This window comes from Bubalus kerabau, chromosome 1 (genome assembly GCF_029407905.1).
Source record: "Bubalus kerabau isolate K-KA32 ecotype Philippines breed swamp buffalo chromosome 1, PCC_UOA_SB_1v2, whole genome shotgun sequence".
Taxonomy (NCBI): Eukaryota; Metazoa; Chordata; class Mammalia; order Artiodactyla; family Bovidae; genus Bubalus; species Bubalus kerabau.
The window spans coordinates 72,639,960-72,656,971 of NC_073624.1; the positions used below are offsets into that span (position 1 = coordinate 72,639,960).

Below are 17,012 nucleotides of genomic sequence, written 5' to 3' on the forward strand. Positions count from 1 at the left end.
TTTCTATTAAAAGGAAGGTTAGTTAAATAATATGTAATATATATGAGGCCTTTCTTTAAAATTGGAAACTTATTTTTTTATCATTCTGTTAATACAGGGCCTTTGAGTAACAATAAGTTGACTTCAAGTTGCCACTAGTACATAAACTTCCTGATAGCAGGGATTTTTGTCTCCTTTTTGCACTAATTTATCTGTAGAGCCTAAAACAGTACATACACAGAGTAGGCACTCAACAAAGATATGTCAAATGGATGAATTATGAAATAGCTAACTAACGTGGTACTTGAATCAGATATTCATTTTCCATTATTTTATCACGGGTTACAAAATGTGACCTTTGACTGCTGCCCAGTTGGCTACACAAATGTCACCAGGGAAGCACATTGACAAAACATATTCTCTGGCCTTCCATGTCTAGATTCTGACTCAACAGGTTTAGGGTAGGGAAGAAGCAGACAAAAGGTTTGCTAGGTATAGCCAGGTTTAAGATGCTCTGAAAAATCTATCCTTTGAGTAGAATGTTTTGAAACAAAAGAATTATTTCTTTATAGTATACTACATCACCTATTCATACAGTATAGGAGGGAGACTCATCATAATTCTGGTACTGTTGGACAAATATCTTTCTTATAGACCAGTGGTTCTCAACCAGGTGCAGTTTTGCCCTCCCCCTAGGAGACATTTGGCAATGTCTGGAGATACATTTGATTGTTACAAGTGGAGAGAGGAGGCGATACTAGCGTCTGGTGGATAGAGGCCAGGGGTGCTGCTCAATATTGTACAGTATAGAGGACAGCCTCCACAGCGAAGAATTATCCCAGCCAAAGGGCAGTAATGCTGAGATCGAGGAAACCATTATTGACTTAACTGTTACGTTAAGCTTTGCTCTTATATGACGGTTGTAGTTCAGGCACATAATTTGTTGCCTCTTATTCTCAAATGCCCATAAGAATGAGCCAATTGCAACAGGCTTCTCCTGTGTGGGATATAAGATCCTGGGTTTTTTAAAAATCTACTTGAAAAGCTTTTAGAATTGGAGTTCTTTGTTATAGCAATAAAAGGAAACAAAATAGTGCCATTTGCAGAGACGTGAATGATCTAGAGACTGTCATATGGAGTCAGAAAGAGAAAGACAAATATCATATAATATTGCTTATATGTGGAACCTAGAAACATAGTACAGATGAACTTACTTGCAAAGCAGAAATAGAAACACAGATGTAGAGAACAGACATATGGATGACTTATGGATACGAAGGGGGAAGGAGGGGTAGGATGAATAGAAGATTAGGATTGACATATATTCACTGTATAAAATAGATAACTAATGAGACCCTAACATGCAGCACAGGGAACTCTACTCAGTGCTTTGTGGTGACCTAAATAGGAAGGAAAACTTAAAAAGAGGGGATATATGTGTTCGTATGGCTGATTCACTTTGCTGTACAACAGAAACTAACAAAACATTGTAAAGCAACTATACTCCAATAATTTTTTTTTAAATCATGATTATTATGAATGTAGAAGATTCTTTATACTTTGAAGGTCTTAAGTTCTTCCTGTCTTATAACTTCAGATCAGTAATAGAAGTTGAAGAATATAAAAAAACAAAGCATTTTAGGTGCATAATTTCTGTAGCAACTTTGTAAAGGATGTCAAAGTGAGAATGTTTTTTTGTCAGTAGATTCAGGAACTTTTCCAAAGTAAGCATGGAAAATTATAACTTGAGATTTAAAGAATCTTATTTTAGATCTCTGTGTTCTACATCATCATGCTACCTAAGATGTTAGATTATGGAAATTTTGCCAATCCTTTTGTCATAAATTAACTCACATGTACTTGCTTTTACAGATACAGGAATTTTCCTGTGGTGGAGGTGAATTGGTCAATGCTACATAATGAAAGGCCATACTTGTGTAATTTTGTAGGAACCGTTTATGAAAATTCATCCAGACAAGCACTAATGAAAATATTGAAACAGGATGGGAATGATAAGCTTTGTTGGGTTTCAGCAAGAGAACAGTAAGTTCTATGTTTACTTGATTCATCCTTCATGTTTCCAATCTAAGAATTGCTATATGTGACCCTACAGATTTCCACAGACATTTTTAACTCCATTAATACCAGTCTTTCCCCAGAAGATACATTAATAATTAAAGCTGTGAAGAAACAGTGTTGTATACATTAACAATAGAGAGCATCTCCCATAGTCCATCTTGAAGACAAACACTGGTAACTGTCATATGCACATGTCAATTGTTAGGTTTCCTCAATAATATTTGCTAGTCAGACTTGAACACAGGAGATTGTGGATGACAATAAGAATCTTAGGTTCATCTCTGAGATGTTCAGCAAACCAGTTCAGTGTTCCAAGACTGGCATGCCATATGCCTCACAGCTTCAGGAACCTGGCATCACCCTGAGGACAGAGGCCATTCTTTGAACCCCGAGATCTAACATAGGACCTTGCATAAAGTAGGCCAGGACAAGTGGGGAATGGATGGATGGATGGATGGATTTAATAGGGTTAACTTTCTTCCATCTTTTACATGGTAATCATGAAACAGGTGTTCATGGACTGAAGGAAGAAATTTGGAGATCATTTATTTTATTTTTAAATAGAGTTTCATGTGTAAATCAGTGTCATCAGAGAAGTAATGCCTTTTAGAAAAAAAAGTCCTTTTACATCTAGAAATACATTAATTGGAGCAGATACTGTGTTCTAGAAAGCATGACTCTACTACAACCAAGAATAGTCTACCCAGTAAAGTTCTCATTCAAATTTGATGGAGTGATCAAAAGTTTTACTGAGAAGCAAAAGCTAAGAGTATAGCACCACCAAACCAGCCTTAAAACAAATGTTAAAGGAGTTTCTCTAGGTGAAAAAAGAAAAGGCCACAAGAAAGAAGAAACTTACAAAGTGAAAAAGTAAAGACAAACATACAGTAAAGGTGGGAAACCATCCACACATGAAGCTAGTAGGGACAAAAGACAAAGGTAGTAAAATCATCTATATCCATAATAAGCATTTAAGGGATATACAAAACAACTAGATGTAAAATATGATATCAAAAACAGTAATCATGAGGGGAGAAGAGTACAAATGCACATTTGAAGGTAGGAGATCAGCAACTTAAAGTGAAAAAAAAAGGTGGTTCTTTGCAAAGATAAACCCAAATGTATAAACCTTTAACAAGACTCTTAACGAAAAAAAAAAAAATGAAGAGCACCCAAATCAATAAAATCAGAAATGAAAAATAAAAAGTTACAGCCAACATTACAAAAATACAAGGGATCATAAGAGACTACTATGTACAACTATATGCCAATACAATAGACAACCTAGGAGACGTGGACAAATTCTTAGAAAGGTAGAATCTCCCAAAACTGAACCAGAAAGAAATAGAAAATATGAACAAACTGATTACCAATAATGAAATTGAATCAGTAATTTAAACACTTCCAACAAACAGAAGTCCAGGACCAGATGGCTTCACAGGTGAATTCTACCAAACATTTAAGGAAAAGTTGACATGTATCCTCAAACTATTTTTTAAAAATTTCAGAGGAAAAAACACTTTCAAACTCATTCTACAAGGCTGTCACCACCCTATGTGATACACCACAGTAGTAAAGTGAAGAATAAAAATCATATGATCTTCTCCGTAGATGCAGAAAAAACTTTTGATAACATTCAACATTCATTTATGATAAAAACTCTCCAGAAAGTGGGCATAGAGGGAACTTGCCTCAACATAATAAAGGCCATATACAACAAAGCAGGAACAAGACAAGGACGCCCACGCTCACCACTTTTATTCAGCACGGTTTCAGGAGTCTTGGCCACAGCAATCAGAGAAGAAAAAGAAATGGAATCCAGATTGGAAAGGAAGAAGGAAAACTGGCACTGTTTTCGGATGACGTGATACTATACATAGAAAATCCTAAAGACACCACCAGAAAACTACTAGAGCTCATCTTGAGTTTGGTAAAGTTGCAAGATACAAAATTAACATATAGAAATTGGTTGCATTTCTGTATACTAACGATTAGTGTACTATCAGAAGAAGTTACCATCTTATCAAATAAACTACCTAGGAATAAACCTACCTAAGAAGAGAAAAGACCTATGCTCAGAAAGCTATAAAACACTGGTGTAAGAAATTGAAGACAACATAAACAGATGGAAAGATATATCTTGTTCATCTTGTTCTCGGAATAAAAGAATACTATTAAAGTGACCATACTGCCCAAGGCAATCTACGGATTCAAGGCAATCCCTATCAAAATACCAATGGCATTTTTCACAGAATTAGAACAAATGATTTTAAATTGTTTGGAAACACAAAGACCCCAAATAGCCAAAGAAAAAAAAAATCTTAAGAAAGAAGAATGATTTGGAGGAATCATGCTCCCTAACTTCAGACTGCACTACAAAGCTGCAGTCATCAATACAGTGTGATACTGGCACAAAAACAGACACGTAGATCAGTGGAGCAGAGTACAGAGCTCAGAAATAAATCCATACACTATGGTCAATTAAGCTGTGACAAAGGAGGCGAGAACATACAATGGAGAAAAGATAGTGTCTTCAGTAAGTGATGCTGGGAAAATTGGACAGGTGCATGTAAAAGAATGAAATTAGAACATTCTCTAACACAATATAAAAAAATAAACTCAAAATGGGTTAAAGACCTAAATATAAAGAACAGATACCATAAAACTAGAAGAAAACATAGGTAGAATTCTCTTTGACATAAATAACAGCAATTTGTTTTTTAGATCTGTTTTTAAAGCAAAGAAAACAAAAATAAACAAATGGGAACCTAATTAAACTTAAAAGCTTTTGCACAGCAAAGGAAACCATCAGTAGAACAACAACAACAAAAATACCTAAAGGGTTAATATAATATCTATCTATCTATCTAAATATATATATAGAGAGAGAGAGCTCATCCAACTCAATACCAAAGAAAGCAAATGGCCAAGTTAAAAAAAATGGGCAGAAGAACTAAAAAGACATTTTTCCAAAGAGGAAATGCAGATGGCCAACAGGCACATGAAAATATGCTCAACATGGATACATCAGGGAAATGCAAATCAATACCACAGGTGTGAAGAACAAGGGACAGTGTGCCTGGAATGGAATGAGTGAGGGTAAAATATGAAAGTTTATTGTAGAAACAGGCTTACTCTTGATATTCCTTTGCTACCATTGAACCAGGAGATAGAGTAGGAGTCCTCCTTGCTTCTCATTGCTGCTTCCAGACCTCTTTCCCTTTTCCCTCCCTAAAACAATATCAGTTTTGAATCTCATACCAACAGATGAAAGTATTCACTACTCTTTCTCTTTGAAATCATAATGGAGAGAAATAAATTGGGAGATTGACTTATATACCCTGCTGCTGCTGCTGCTAAGTCGCTTCAGTCGTGTCCAACTCTGTGCGACCCCAGAGACGGCAGCCCACCAGGCTCCCCTGTCCCTGGGATTCTCCAGGCAAGAACACTGGAGTGGGTTGCCATTTCCTTCTCCAATGTATAAAAGTGAAAAGTGAAAGTGAAGTCGCTCAGTCGTGTCCGACTCTTCACTACCCCATGAACCACAGCCTACCAGGCTCCTCCATCCATGGGATTTTCTAGGCAAGAGTACTGGAGTGGGGTGCCATTGCCTTCTCTGCTTATACACCCTACTATAAATAAAATAGATAACTAATAAGAGTCTACTATATAGCACACAGAACTCTACCCAGTACTCTATAATGACCTATATGAGAAAAGAATCAAGTAACATTGTAAATCAACAATATTCCAATAAAAGTTAATTTAAAAAATAGCTCTTTTATAAAGAAATCATATAAACCTTGGGTTTATCTCCTTAATTCTTTGAAGAGTCTAGTTCCTGATACACTCTCATTCTCTCTGACATTTCTCCAGCCTCATTCTTAGTGATCCCCAAATCCACATGGATGGTCTTTCCATAGCCTTGGTCCTGCACTTCCTTTACTTCCTCTCCTCCAGTGATTTGGGTCTCCACTTCGGTCATTCACTGTCTAGACCTCATGATTACACATACTGCATGATCTCAAGTTCCAGCGATTCTCTCTGTAACCATCTTTTTCTGACATTCCCACTCATTCCCTGTAATAATCTGATTTCAGCAATTTAGCTAGGACTTACACGTCCTTGTTCTTACTACCTTTCCATTGTCCTTCACTCACCAAATCTGTACTTTCTTATTTACTCCACTTAAACTTCATAATCAATCATGACTGCATATACATTCAGCTTCTTCGTTTCTTAATCTGGCAAATCCTAACTGGCTAAATCCAGCTCTGTTGCCTGCTCCATACCTCCACCTGTGCAGCCACACTTGGAGAAAGGTGCTGACTGATCTCACTTGAAATATCTGACCTTGAATGTCTGGCAGTCATCCATTTCTGTTTTCCATGTGTTCTCCCACTTTCCTGGAAGACCGTTTCATACCCTGTTTTCTCTACCCAGCTGCTCTTACCTTATAACCCTATTGTTTATTTCCCTGAGAAAATAGGAGAAAACGTCTAGCTTTCTCTCAGTTTCTACCCTCGCCCCATACAGTCTGTTCTCAACACAATAGCCAAACTGATTTTGCTCAGACATAGATGAGGTCAGTTACCCTTCTGATCGAAACTGTGTGATAGGGTACTCTGACTCCATTTTCTGCACCTCTCCCCTTCAGCCACCCTGGCTTCCCTGCTGTCCCTTGAAAATGCCAGGCATGTACCATCTCATGGCCTTTATGCCTGCTCTACCTTCTGTTCTCTCCCCAGATACCTGCGTGGTTTGCTCCGTCATCTCTGGCTCCACATTCGGATGCCCCTGAGTGAGACGCCCCCTGATCACCTATTTACACTTGCAGTACTACCCTACCAGAAACTCCCTCCTCACTTCTCTGCTCTGTTTTTCCACACAGTACTTAACACCTTCTAAACAATTGGCTTGACCTGGTTACTATCTGTCTCCACCACTTGAACTGAGATATAAGCTCCATAAGGGCAGGAATTTGGAGGGTGAGGTAGAGAGAGAAGACCTAGCACTCACAAAATTTTGGCTGGTATAACATTCATTCAGAAACTGTATGATCACTAGATTTTAAGTGTACAACTGCAAACTTCTCAAATTCTTAACTATTTTCAAGAAATCTGTTTGGGCAAGACTTGATTCATCTTTTCTGCCTGCCATCTCTATAATGTATTTACCATTTCCTGTAACCAACATTAAAAGATAAAATGTTTTCTTCCACAAAGATATGCTTAGTAAAGTGAAAACTACAGTTATTTTTCTGATTTTCTAGGTGGCAGCCTCAAGAAACAAATGAAAGCCTTAAGAATTATCAAGATGCTCTGCTTCAGAGTGATCTCACCTTGTGCCCAGCAGGAGTAAACACGGAGTGTTACAGAATATATGAGGCTTGCTGCTATGGCTCTGTCCCTGTGGTGGAAGATGTAATGACAGCCGGCAGCTGTGGAAATTCATCTGTGTACCTGAATGCTCCTCTGCAGTTGCTCAAGTCCATGAACGCTCCTTTCATCTTTATTAAGAACTGGAAGGAACTTCCTGCTATCTTAGAAAAAGAGAAGACTATAAATTTAGAGGAAAAGATTCAAAGAAGAAAAAGATTACTTCACTGGTATCAACACTTCAAAACAGAGCTAAAAATGAGGTTTACTACTATTTTAGAAAGTTCATTTTTAAAGAACAATAAAAATTAACTGTAATTCATTGTTTTCAAGCTAAGGTCTGAGTTTGTAAATCATTTCTAATGCTGTGTACATGTGTGTGTGTATTTAGAAATGTTCTTTAAGGTACCCAGTAGACTCTAGATTATGTCTGTAGTATTGACCAAGTACAGCCTTACTGGACCACTCCTGAAAATAAGGTTAAAATATACTCAGACTCATTTGTACAAAGTTGAGTGATTCAACATTTATCATCTCTTCTCACTCGATAAATCTGCTCAAGGGAAGCAGCATGGTTTCGTGGAGAGACTGGGCTGTGGAATCACACAAAACCTGGGTTAGAACCTCACTGCTGCACCTATTGTCTGGGGACCTTGGGCCAGCCACCTCATTGTTCATTTCCATGTAGAACGGAGATGATGGTACCTCATAGAGCTGATTGTAAATGAAATGAAATAATATATAAAGGACTCAATAATTGAAATAATCTCTAATTCATTTTTTATTCCTTACTAGTTAATAATAGAGTTAAATTTAAATATTTTAACACACAGTCGTTTCCATAATTTGAGAGTAATCATACGTCATGTTGGGAATGTGTGTGGACAAATCTTACAGAGTTAGACTTTATTTATTTATATATTATTTTTTGGTTATTATATTTCTTAAGTCTTTTTATTGTGATGAAGTACACATAACAAAATTTACCATCTTTAAGATTTCCAAGTGTACAGGTCAGTGGTATTAAATACATTCATAATGTTTTACAACCATCATCACTATCTGTTTCCATAGGTTTTTCCATCTTGTAGAAGAACTGAAACTCTGTACCCATTTAACAACCACTGTCCCTTTTTGCCTTGTTCCAGGTCCTGGCAACCACGGCTCTACTTTCTGTTTCTACGATTTTGTCTATTCCACGTACCTTAAAGTGGAATCATACAGTGTTTCTCTTTTTGTGACTGACTTGTTTTACTTAGCATAATGTCCTCAGAGTTCATCTATGTTGTCGCATATGTCAGAATTTCCTTCTTTTCAAAGCTAAATAGTGCTCCACTGTATGTATATACCACATTTTATTTACTCATTCTTCTATCAGTGGCCACTTGGATTGTCTCCACTTTTTGGCTATTGTGAATAGTGATGTGATAAGCAGGAATATACAAATATTTCTTTGTGATCCTGTCTTCAGGTCTTTTAGGTATACCCAGAAATGGAATTGCTGGATTATAGGGTAATTTGGTTTCTAATTTTATGAGATACCTTCATCCTGTTTTGCAGAGTAGCTGTACCACTTCAGATTCTTACCAACAGTGTACAAACATTCTAATTTCTCCACTTCCTTGCCAACACTTGTTATTTTCTGATATTTTGATAGTAGCCATCCTAACAGGTGTGAGGTAGTATCTGATTGTAGTTTTTGACTTGCATTTCCCTAGTGATTATTGATAATGAGCATATGTCTTGTGTGGATAAATATCTATTCAAGTTCTTTACCTATTTTGTTGTTGTTATTAGTTGACAGAGTTGATAAAAATTGATGCTTTTTATATAAATCTCAGGGTTTTTTTTACATAATTTCCTAAAAGTGAAATCACTGAGCCAAAATGTGTACACACATTAAGGCTTTTTTAAAACTTTATTTTATATTGAAATATAGCTGATTAACAATGTGATAGTTTCAGATGGACAGCAAAGGGACTCAGCCATACGTATACATGTATCCATTGTCCACCAAACTCCCCTCCCATCCAGGCTGCCACATAACATTGAGCAGAGTTCTCTGTGCTCTACAGTAAGTCCTTGTTGGTTTTCCATGTTAAATATAGCACTGCACACATGTCAATCCCCAACTCCCCAGCTATCCCTTCCCCCATTCCTCGTGTCCCCCACATCCCCTCCCAGCAACCATAGTTTGTTCCCTAAGACTTGTATGTCTGTTTATGTCTTGTAAAAAGTTCATTTTGTATTATTTCTTTTTAGATTCTGCATATATGAGACGTCATACAATATTTCTCCTTCTCTGTCTGACTTCAGTGGAGTTAGAATTTTAGATTACTCAAGTTTTGTTGGATCACATACGTTGAGGTAGATGCCTAGAAACAATTTGGTCATAATCTATACAAAACGTGGACTGGGGGCAATCAAAGTGAGAAAATTAATGTCTAAACTCAACAAGAGTTGTCACTGAAGTATGGAGTAAGACAGGGCAACTCCAAGGAGAGTGCTTTGTGCAAGGCTGTCTGATGTCCTCAGAGAGCAGTGGCTTTGATTAAGGCTGAGAGAGTGTTCTTGTATCGTCAGGTCTTTGGGCTTCTGAAAGGATGCAGGGGACCTTGGGCTCAATCAGTTGCTTTGCCTGGCTTTTTATTTTCTCAGAAATCCTATTCCTTGACTCCTGTGAAACCAAGCAACTAACATTCCTTCCAGGAGTTTTTTGTCTTCTTATTGTACGAACGGCCATAGATACTGGACAAGTGTAAATACCCACAGTTTCTTATAGCCAGAGCTCCCACAGAAGTATTCACATTATCAGAAGTTCTGGCAACTTCAATAAAAAGGATCTTATCTTTGCATCACATTGGAAAATCATCATGGTGCATGCCACATCATGGTGCCATGGTATCCTCTATTTGTTTTCTAGAGAACATACTTGTCTCTTTCATTATAACAGTGATTATATGTTTTACCAGTCCCAATGCAAATGAGAGATTCAAGCTGGAATCAAGATTGCCGGGAGAAATATCAATCACCTCAGATATGCAGATGATACCACCCTTATGGCAGAAAGTGAAAAGGAACTAAAGAGCCTCTTGATGAAAGTGAAAGAGGAGAGTGAAAAAGTTGGCTTAAAGCTCAACATTCAGAAAATGAAGATCATGGCATCTGGTCCCATCACTTCATGGGAAATAGATGGGGAAACAGTGGAAACAGTGTCAGACTTTATTTTTTTGGGCTCCAAAATCACTGCAGATGGTGACTGCAGCCATGAAAATAAAAGACGCTTACTCCTTGGAAGGAAAGTTATGACCAACCTAGATAGCATTTTCAAAAGCAGAGACATTACTTTGCCAACAAAGGTCCATGTAGTCAAGGCTATGGTTTTTCCAGTGGTCATGTATGGATATGAGAGTTGGACTGTGAAGAAAGCTGAGCGCCGAAGAATTGATGCTTTTGAAGTATGGTGTTGGAGAAGACTCTTGAGAGTCCCTTGGACTGCAAGGAGATCCAACCAGTCTATTCTAAAGGAGATCAGCCCTGGCTGTTCTTTGGAAGGAATGATGCTAAAGCTGAAGCTTCAATACTTTGGCCACCTCATGTGAAGAGTTGACTCATTGGAAAAGACTCTGATGCTGGGAGGGATTGGGGGCAGGAGGAAAAGGGGACGACAGAGGATAAGATGGCTGGATGGCATCACTGACTCGATGGACGTGAGCTTGAGTGAACTCCGGGAGTTGGTGATGGACAGGGAGGCCTGGCATTCTGCAACTCATGGGGTCACAAAGAGTCGGACACAACTGAGTGACTGAACTGAACTGAACTGACTGAAGTGTATTATATTATTTACCTTTCTGAAATGGAAATAGAAAATAGAGTTGTTGCAACTTCCTTTCCTGAGTACACCTACAGTGAAGCTGTTTTCTGGTTTTTTAATTTTTTATTGAAATGCAGTCGAGTTACATGTTGTGTTAATTTCTGCTGTACACCATGGTGATTCAGTATATATACATATATACGTTCTTTTCAAATATATGTTTTTTTATTACAGCTTACCATAGAATATTGAGTATACTTCTCTATCCTGTACAGTAGGACCTTGTTTATCCTTTCTGCATATAATAGTTTATATCTGCCAACCCTAAATTCCCTCTCCATCCCTCTCTCACCTACCCTCCCCACTGGTAACCACAAATCTGTTCTCTGTGTCTGGGAGTCTGTTTCTTTTTGTTCAGTTCGGTTCAGTCGCTCAGTCATGTCAGACTCTTTGTGACACTATGGACTGCAGCACGCCAGGCTTCCCTGTCCATCACCAAACCTGGAGTTTACTCATAAACTCATGTCCATCAAGTCGGTGATGCCATCCAACTATCTCATCCTCTGTCGTCCCCTTCTCCTCCTGCCGTCAATCTTTCCCAGCACAAGGGTCTTTTCGAATGAGTCAGTTCTTCACATCAGGTGGCCAAAGTATTGGAGTTTCAACTTCAACATCAGTCCTTCCAATGAATATTCAGAGTTGATTTCCCTTAGGATTGACTGGTTGGATCTCCGTGCAGTCCAAGGGGTTCTCAAGAGTCTTCTCCAACACCACAGTTCAAAAACATCAATTCTTAGGTGCTCAGCTTTCTTTATACTCCAAATCTCACATCCATACATGACTACAAGAAAAACCATAGCTTTCATAGATGGACCTTTGTTGGCAAAGTATGTCTCTGATTTTTAATATGCTGTCTAGATTGGTCATAGCTTTTCTTCCAAGGAGTAAGCATCTTTTAATTTCATGGCTGCAGTCACCATCTGAGGTGATTTTGGAGCTCCAAAAAATAAAATCTCACTGTTTCCATTCTTTCCCACTCTATTTGCCATGAAGTGATTGGACCGGATGCCATGATCTTTGTTTTCTGAATGTTGAGCTTTAAGCCAACTTTTTCACACTCCTCTTTCACTTTCATTAAGAGGCTCTTTAGTTCTTCTTCACTTTCTGCCAAAAGGGTTGTGTCATCTGCATATCTGAGGTTAATGATATTTCTCCCAGCAATCTTGATTCCACTTGTGATTCATCCAGCCCGACATTTTGCATGATGTACTCTGCATATAAGTTAAACAAGCAGGCTGACAATATACAGCCTTGACATACTCCTTTTCCTATTTGGAACCAGTCTGTTGTTCCATGTCCAGTTCTAACTGTTGTTTCTTGACCTGCATACAGATATCTCAGGAGGCAGGTCAGGTGGTCTGGTATTCCCATCTCTTGAAGAATTTTCCACAGTTTGTTGTGATCCACACAGTCAAAGGCTTTGGCGTAATCAATAAAGCAGAAATAGGTGTTTTTCTGGAACTCTCTTGCTTTTTCGATGATTCAGGGATGCTGGCAATATGATCTCTGGTTCCTCTGCCTTTTCTAGAACCAGCTTGAACATCTGGAAGTTCATGGTTCATGTACTGTTGAAGTCTGGCTTGGAGAATTTTGAGCATTACTTTGCTAGCGTGTGAGATGAGTGCAACTGTGCAGTAGTTTGAGCATTCTTTGGCATTGCCTTTCTTTGGGATTGGAATGAAAACTGACCTTTTCCAGTCCTGTGGCCACTGATGAGTTTTCCAAATTTGCAAGCATATTGACTGCAACACTTTCACAGCATCATCTTTTAGGATTTGAAATAGCTCAATTCAAATTCCATCACCTCCACTAGCTTTGTTCATAGTGATACTTCCTAAGGCCCTCTTGACTTCACATTCCAGGATGTCTGGCTCTAGGTGAGGGATCACAGCATCGTGGTTATCTCAGTCATGAAGATCTTTTTTGTATAGTTCTTTTGTACATTCTTGCCACCTCTTCTTAATATCTTCTGTTTTTGTTAGGTCCATACCATTTCTGTCCTTTATTTTGCTCATCTTTGCATGAAATGTTCCCTTGGTATCTCTAATTTTCTGAAGAGATCTCTAGTCTTTCCCATTCTGTTGTTTTCCTCTATTTCTTTGCATTGATCACCGAGGAAGGCTTTCTTATCTCTCCTTGCTATTCTTTAGAACTCTGCATTAAAATGAGTATATCTTTCCTTTTCTCCTTTGCCTTTAGATTCTCTTCTTTTCTCAGCTATTTGTGAGGCCTCCTCAGACAACCACTTTGCCTTTTTGCATTTCTTTTTCTTGGGGATGGTCTTGATCACTGCCTCCTTACAATGTCACATCCATAGTTCCTCAGGCACTCTATCAGATCTAATCCCTTGAATCTATTTCTCACTTCCACTCTATAATCATAAGGGATTTGATTTAGGTCATACCTGAATAGTCTAGTGGTTTTCCCTACCTTCTTCAATTTCAGTCTGAATTTGGCAATAAGGAGTTCATGATCTGAGCCACAGTCAGCTCCCAGTCTTGTTTTTGCTGACTGTATAGAGCTTTTCCATCTTTGGCTGCAAAGAATATAATCAGTCTGATTTCGGTATTGACTATCTGGTAATGTCCATGTGTAGAGTCTTCTATAGTGTTGTTGGAAGAGGGTGTGGCTATGACCAGTGTGTTCTTTTGGCAAAATTCTGTTAGCCTTTGACCTGCTTTGTTTTGTACTACAAGGCCAAATTTGCCTGTTACTCCAGGTATCTCTTGACTTCCTACTTTTGCATTCCAGTCCCCTATAATGATGACATGTTTTTTGGATGTTAGTTCTAGAAGGTCTTACAGGTCTTCATGCTGCTGCTGCTGCTGCTAAGTCACTTCAGTCATGTCCGACTCTGTGCGACCCCACAGACGGCAGCCCAACAGGCTCCCCCGTCCCTGGGATTCTCCAGGCAGGAACACTGGAGTGGGTTGCCATTTCCTCCTCCAGTGCGTGAAAGTGAAGTTTCTCAGTCATGTCCGACTCTTATCGACCCCATGAACTGCAGCCTACCAGGCTCCTCCATCCATGGGATTTTCCAGGCAAGAGTACTGGAGTAGGGTGCCATTGCCTTCTCCATAGGTCTTCACAGAACCGTTCAATTTCAGCTTCTTCAGCATTACTGGTAGGGGCATAGACTTGGATTGCTGTGATACTGAATGGTTTGCCTTGGAAACGAGTAGAGATTATTCTGTCGTTTTTGAGATTGCATCCAAGTACTGCATTTCGGACTCTTGTTAACTATGATGGCTACTCCATTTCTTCTAAGGGATTCTTGTCCACAGTAGTAGATGTAATGGTCATCTGAGTTAAATTCATCTGTTCCAGTCCATTTTAGTTCACTGATTCCTAAAATGTCAATGTTCACTCTTAAACCATCTCCTGTTTGATAACTTCCAATTTGCCTTGATTCATGGACCTAACATTCCAGATTCCTATGCAATATTGTTCTTAACAGCACCAGACTTTACTTCCATCACCAGTCACATCCACACCTGGGTGTTGTTTTTGCTTTGGCTCCATCCCTTCATTCTTTCTGGAGTTATTTCTCCACTGATCTCCTGTAGCATATTGGGCACCTGCCGACCTAGGGAGTTCATCTTTCAGTGTCCTATCTTTTTGCCTTTTCATACTGTTCATGGGGTTCTCAAGGCAAGAATACTGAAGTGGTTTGCCATTCCCTTCTCCAGTGGACCACATTTTGTCAGAACTCTCCACCATGACCTCTCCGTCTTGGGTGGCCCTACATGGCATGGCTCATAGTTTCATTGAGTTAGACAAGGCTGTGGTCCATGTGATCAGTTTGGTTAGTTTTCTGTGATTGTGGTTTTTCATTCTGTCTGCCCTCTGATGGATGAGGATAAGAGGCAGTTGGAAGCTTCCTGATGGGAGAAACTGACTAAGGAGGAAACTGGGTCTTGTTCTGATGGGCGGGGCCATGTTCATTAAATCTTTAATCCAATTTTCTGTTGATGGGCAGGGCTGTGTTCCCTCCCTGTTGTTTGACCTGAGCCCAAACTATGGTGGAAGAAATGATATGTTCATTTGTGTTGTGTTTTAGATTCTACCTGTAAGTGATAGCATAAGGTATTTGTCTTTCTCTTTCTGACTTACTTCACTTAGTATGATAATCTCTTTGTTGTTGCAAATGTTGTTTTTCATTCTTTTTATGGCTGAGTAGTATTCCTTTGTATATATGTACCACATCTTCTTTATCCATTCATATGTCAGTGAACTTTTAGGTTCCTCCCACTTCTTGGCTATTATGAATAGTGCTGCTATGAACATAGGGGTGCATGTATCTTTTTGAATTATATTCTCATCCAGAATCCTTGTTTTTGAAAACCATATAGCATAAGATGAATCCCCCTGCTGGGCTGAAGGGGGCCTCCTTATACTACCTAAACCCCCAAAGTGGCTCTTAATTCTTTCCAGGAAGGTAGAGTTGGGCCTAGATTTCTAATATGTCCCTTGTTTGTTTTTCTTTTTGATTTGCTCTTCTCTTGAAATCTGTTGTTTGAAAGGTTTATTTAAAGCTTCTAAAAACTCACTAGAAGCAAAGCGGGAAATGTGATAATGGATCATTAACTCAGAAGCATGTTTCTAACCGATGTTGACATTTATTCATGATGTTTTCTGTCTGTTACCATTTACTGGAACTCCACCAGGGATTTATTCTCATTGCATCAAAGCTCTTCCTTCAGTCAGCTTTGGCTAGGTTATACTGCTGGTTTTGTCTGTATTCAAACTTTTGATGTTTTGTTCATCATGGATTCTTTTTGCATTAATTGTGACCTTTCTAAAAACATTGCATAAAATTTCACTCATCTTGATTCCTGAGTTGTTTGAAATCCTGTGAATTTTGCCCTCAAGGAGAGTGCCTCACACCCATCACCCTAGATAACTAACAACCAAACCTCAAATTTTAGTGACTTACAAGAGCAAAAATGTTTATTTCTTACTCATATTTCTTTGGGGTGACAGGTCAGCTGCAACTTTGATGGACTCAGCTAGGCTCTGCTCAGCTGGGCTCCACATGTCTTCTTTTTCCAGAAGTGTAAAAGGGAGTTGAAGAGTAAATTTTACATGTTTAGAGGAGTTTTCCTTCATCCCAAAGTCATGTCTTTGTTTTTTTGTTTATTTGGTTTTGGTTGTTTTGTTTGTTTTTTAATGAGTAAATGTGTGTTCTAAGCTGAAAATCAGATTTGTTTTTCTTTGCCTTCAGAGTTCTTATTTAAAATGTTTTTCTTTTATCCCAAATGATACCTCATTATAGAAGAAAATACAAATAAGGAAAAGTAAGAAATAAAAATCGTATCCATAATCCAAATATGTCAAAGTCATGTATTCTCTCACATGTACTGCCAAATTGTAAAAATGTATATATAATCCTTATACCAGTAAAAATTTGACTTTACATCTGAATATCTACATGTAATCTCCTTTTGTGAGGGAGGTTGTGCCTTCTTTTCCTTTTTTTTTTTTAAAAATATTAATTTTGTAATGGGGTATAGCCAACTAACAATACTGTGATAATTTCAGGTGAACAGCAAAGGGGACTCAGCCATATGCATACATGTATTTACTCTCCCCCTAAACTTCCCTCCCATCCGGGCTGCCACATAACCGAGCAGAGTTCCATGTGCTATACAGTAGGTCCTTCTTGGTTATCCATTTTAAATATAGCAGCGTGTACTACATGT

The 17,012-nt window shown here is 38.5% G+C and overlaps 1 protein-coding gene across 3 annotated transcripts in view; it reads left to right on the forward strand.

The window, feature by feature from the left end:
* RXYLT1 (ribitol xylosyltransferase 1) overlaps positions 1 to 9,617 on the forward strand; it is a 30,859-nt gene extending 21,242 nt beyond the window's left edge. For 2 of the 3 annotated variants that reach the window (XM_055579446.1, XM_055579443.1), the window contains exons 3-4: positions 1,852 to 2,022; positions 7,331 to 9,617. In XM_055579446.1, the coding sequence (XP_055435421.1) occupies positions 1,852 to 2,022; positions 7,331 to 7,748 (589 nt within the window). In that variant the 3' untranslated portion in view covers positions 7,749 to 9,617. The remainder of the gene's footprint in view (positions 1 to 1,851; positions 2,023 to 7,330) is intronic. The other variant, XM_055579433.1, reaches the window with a different exon arrangement.
* Positions 9,618 to 17,012: the final 7,395 nt, after the last annotated feature.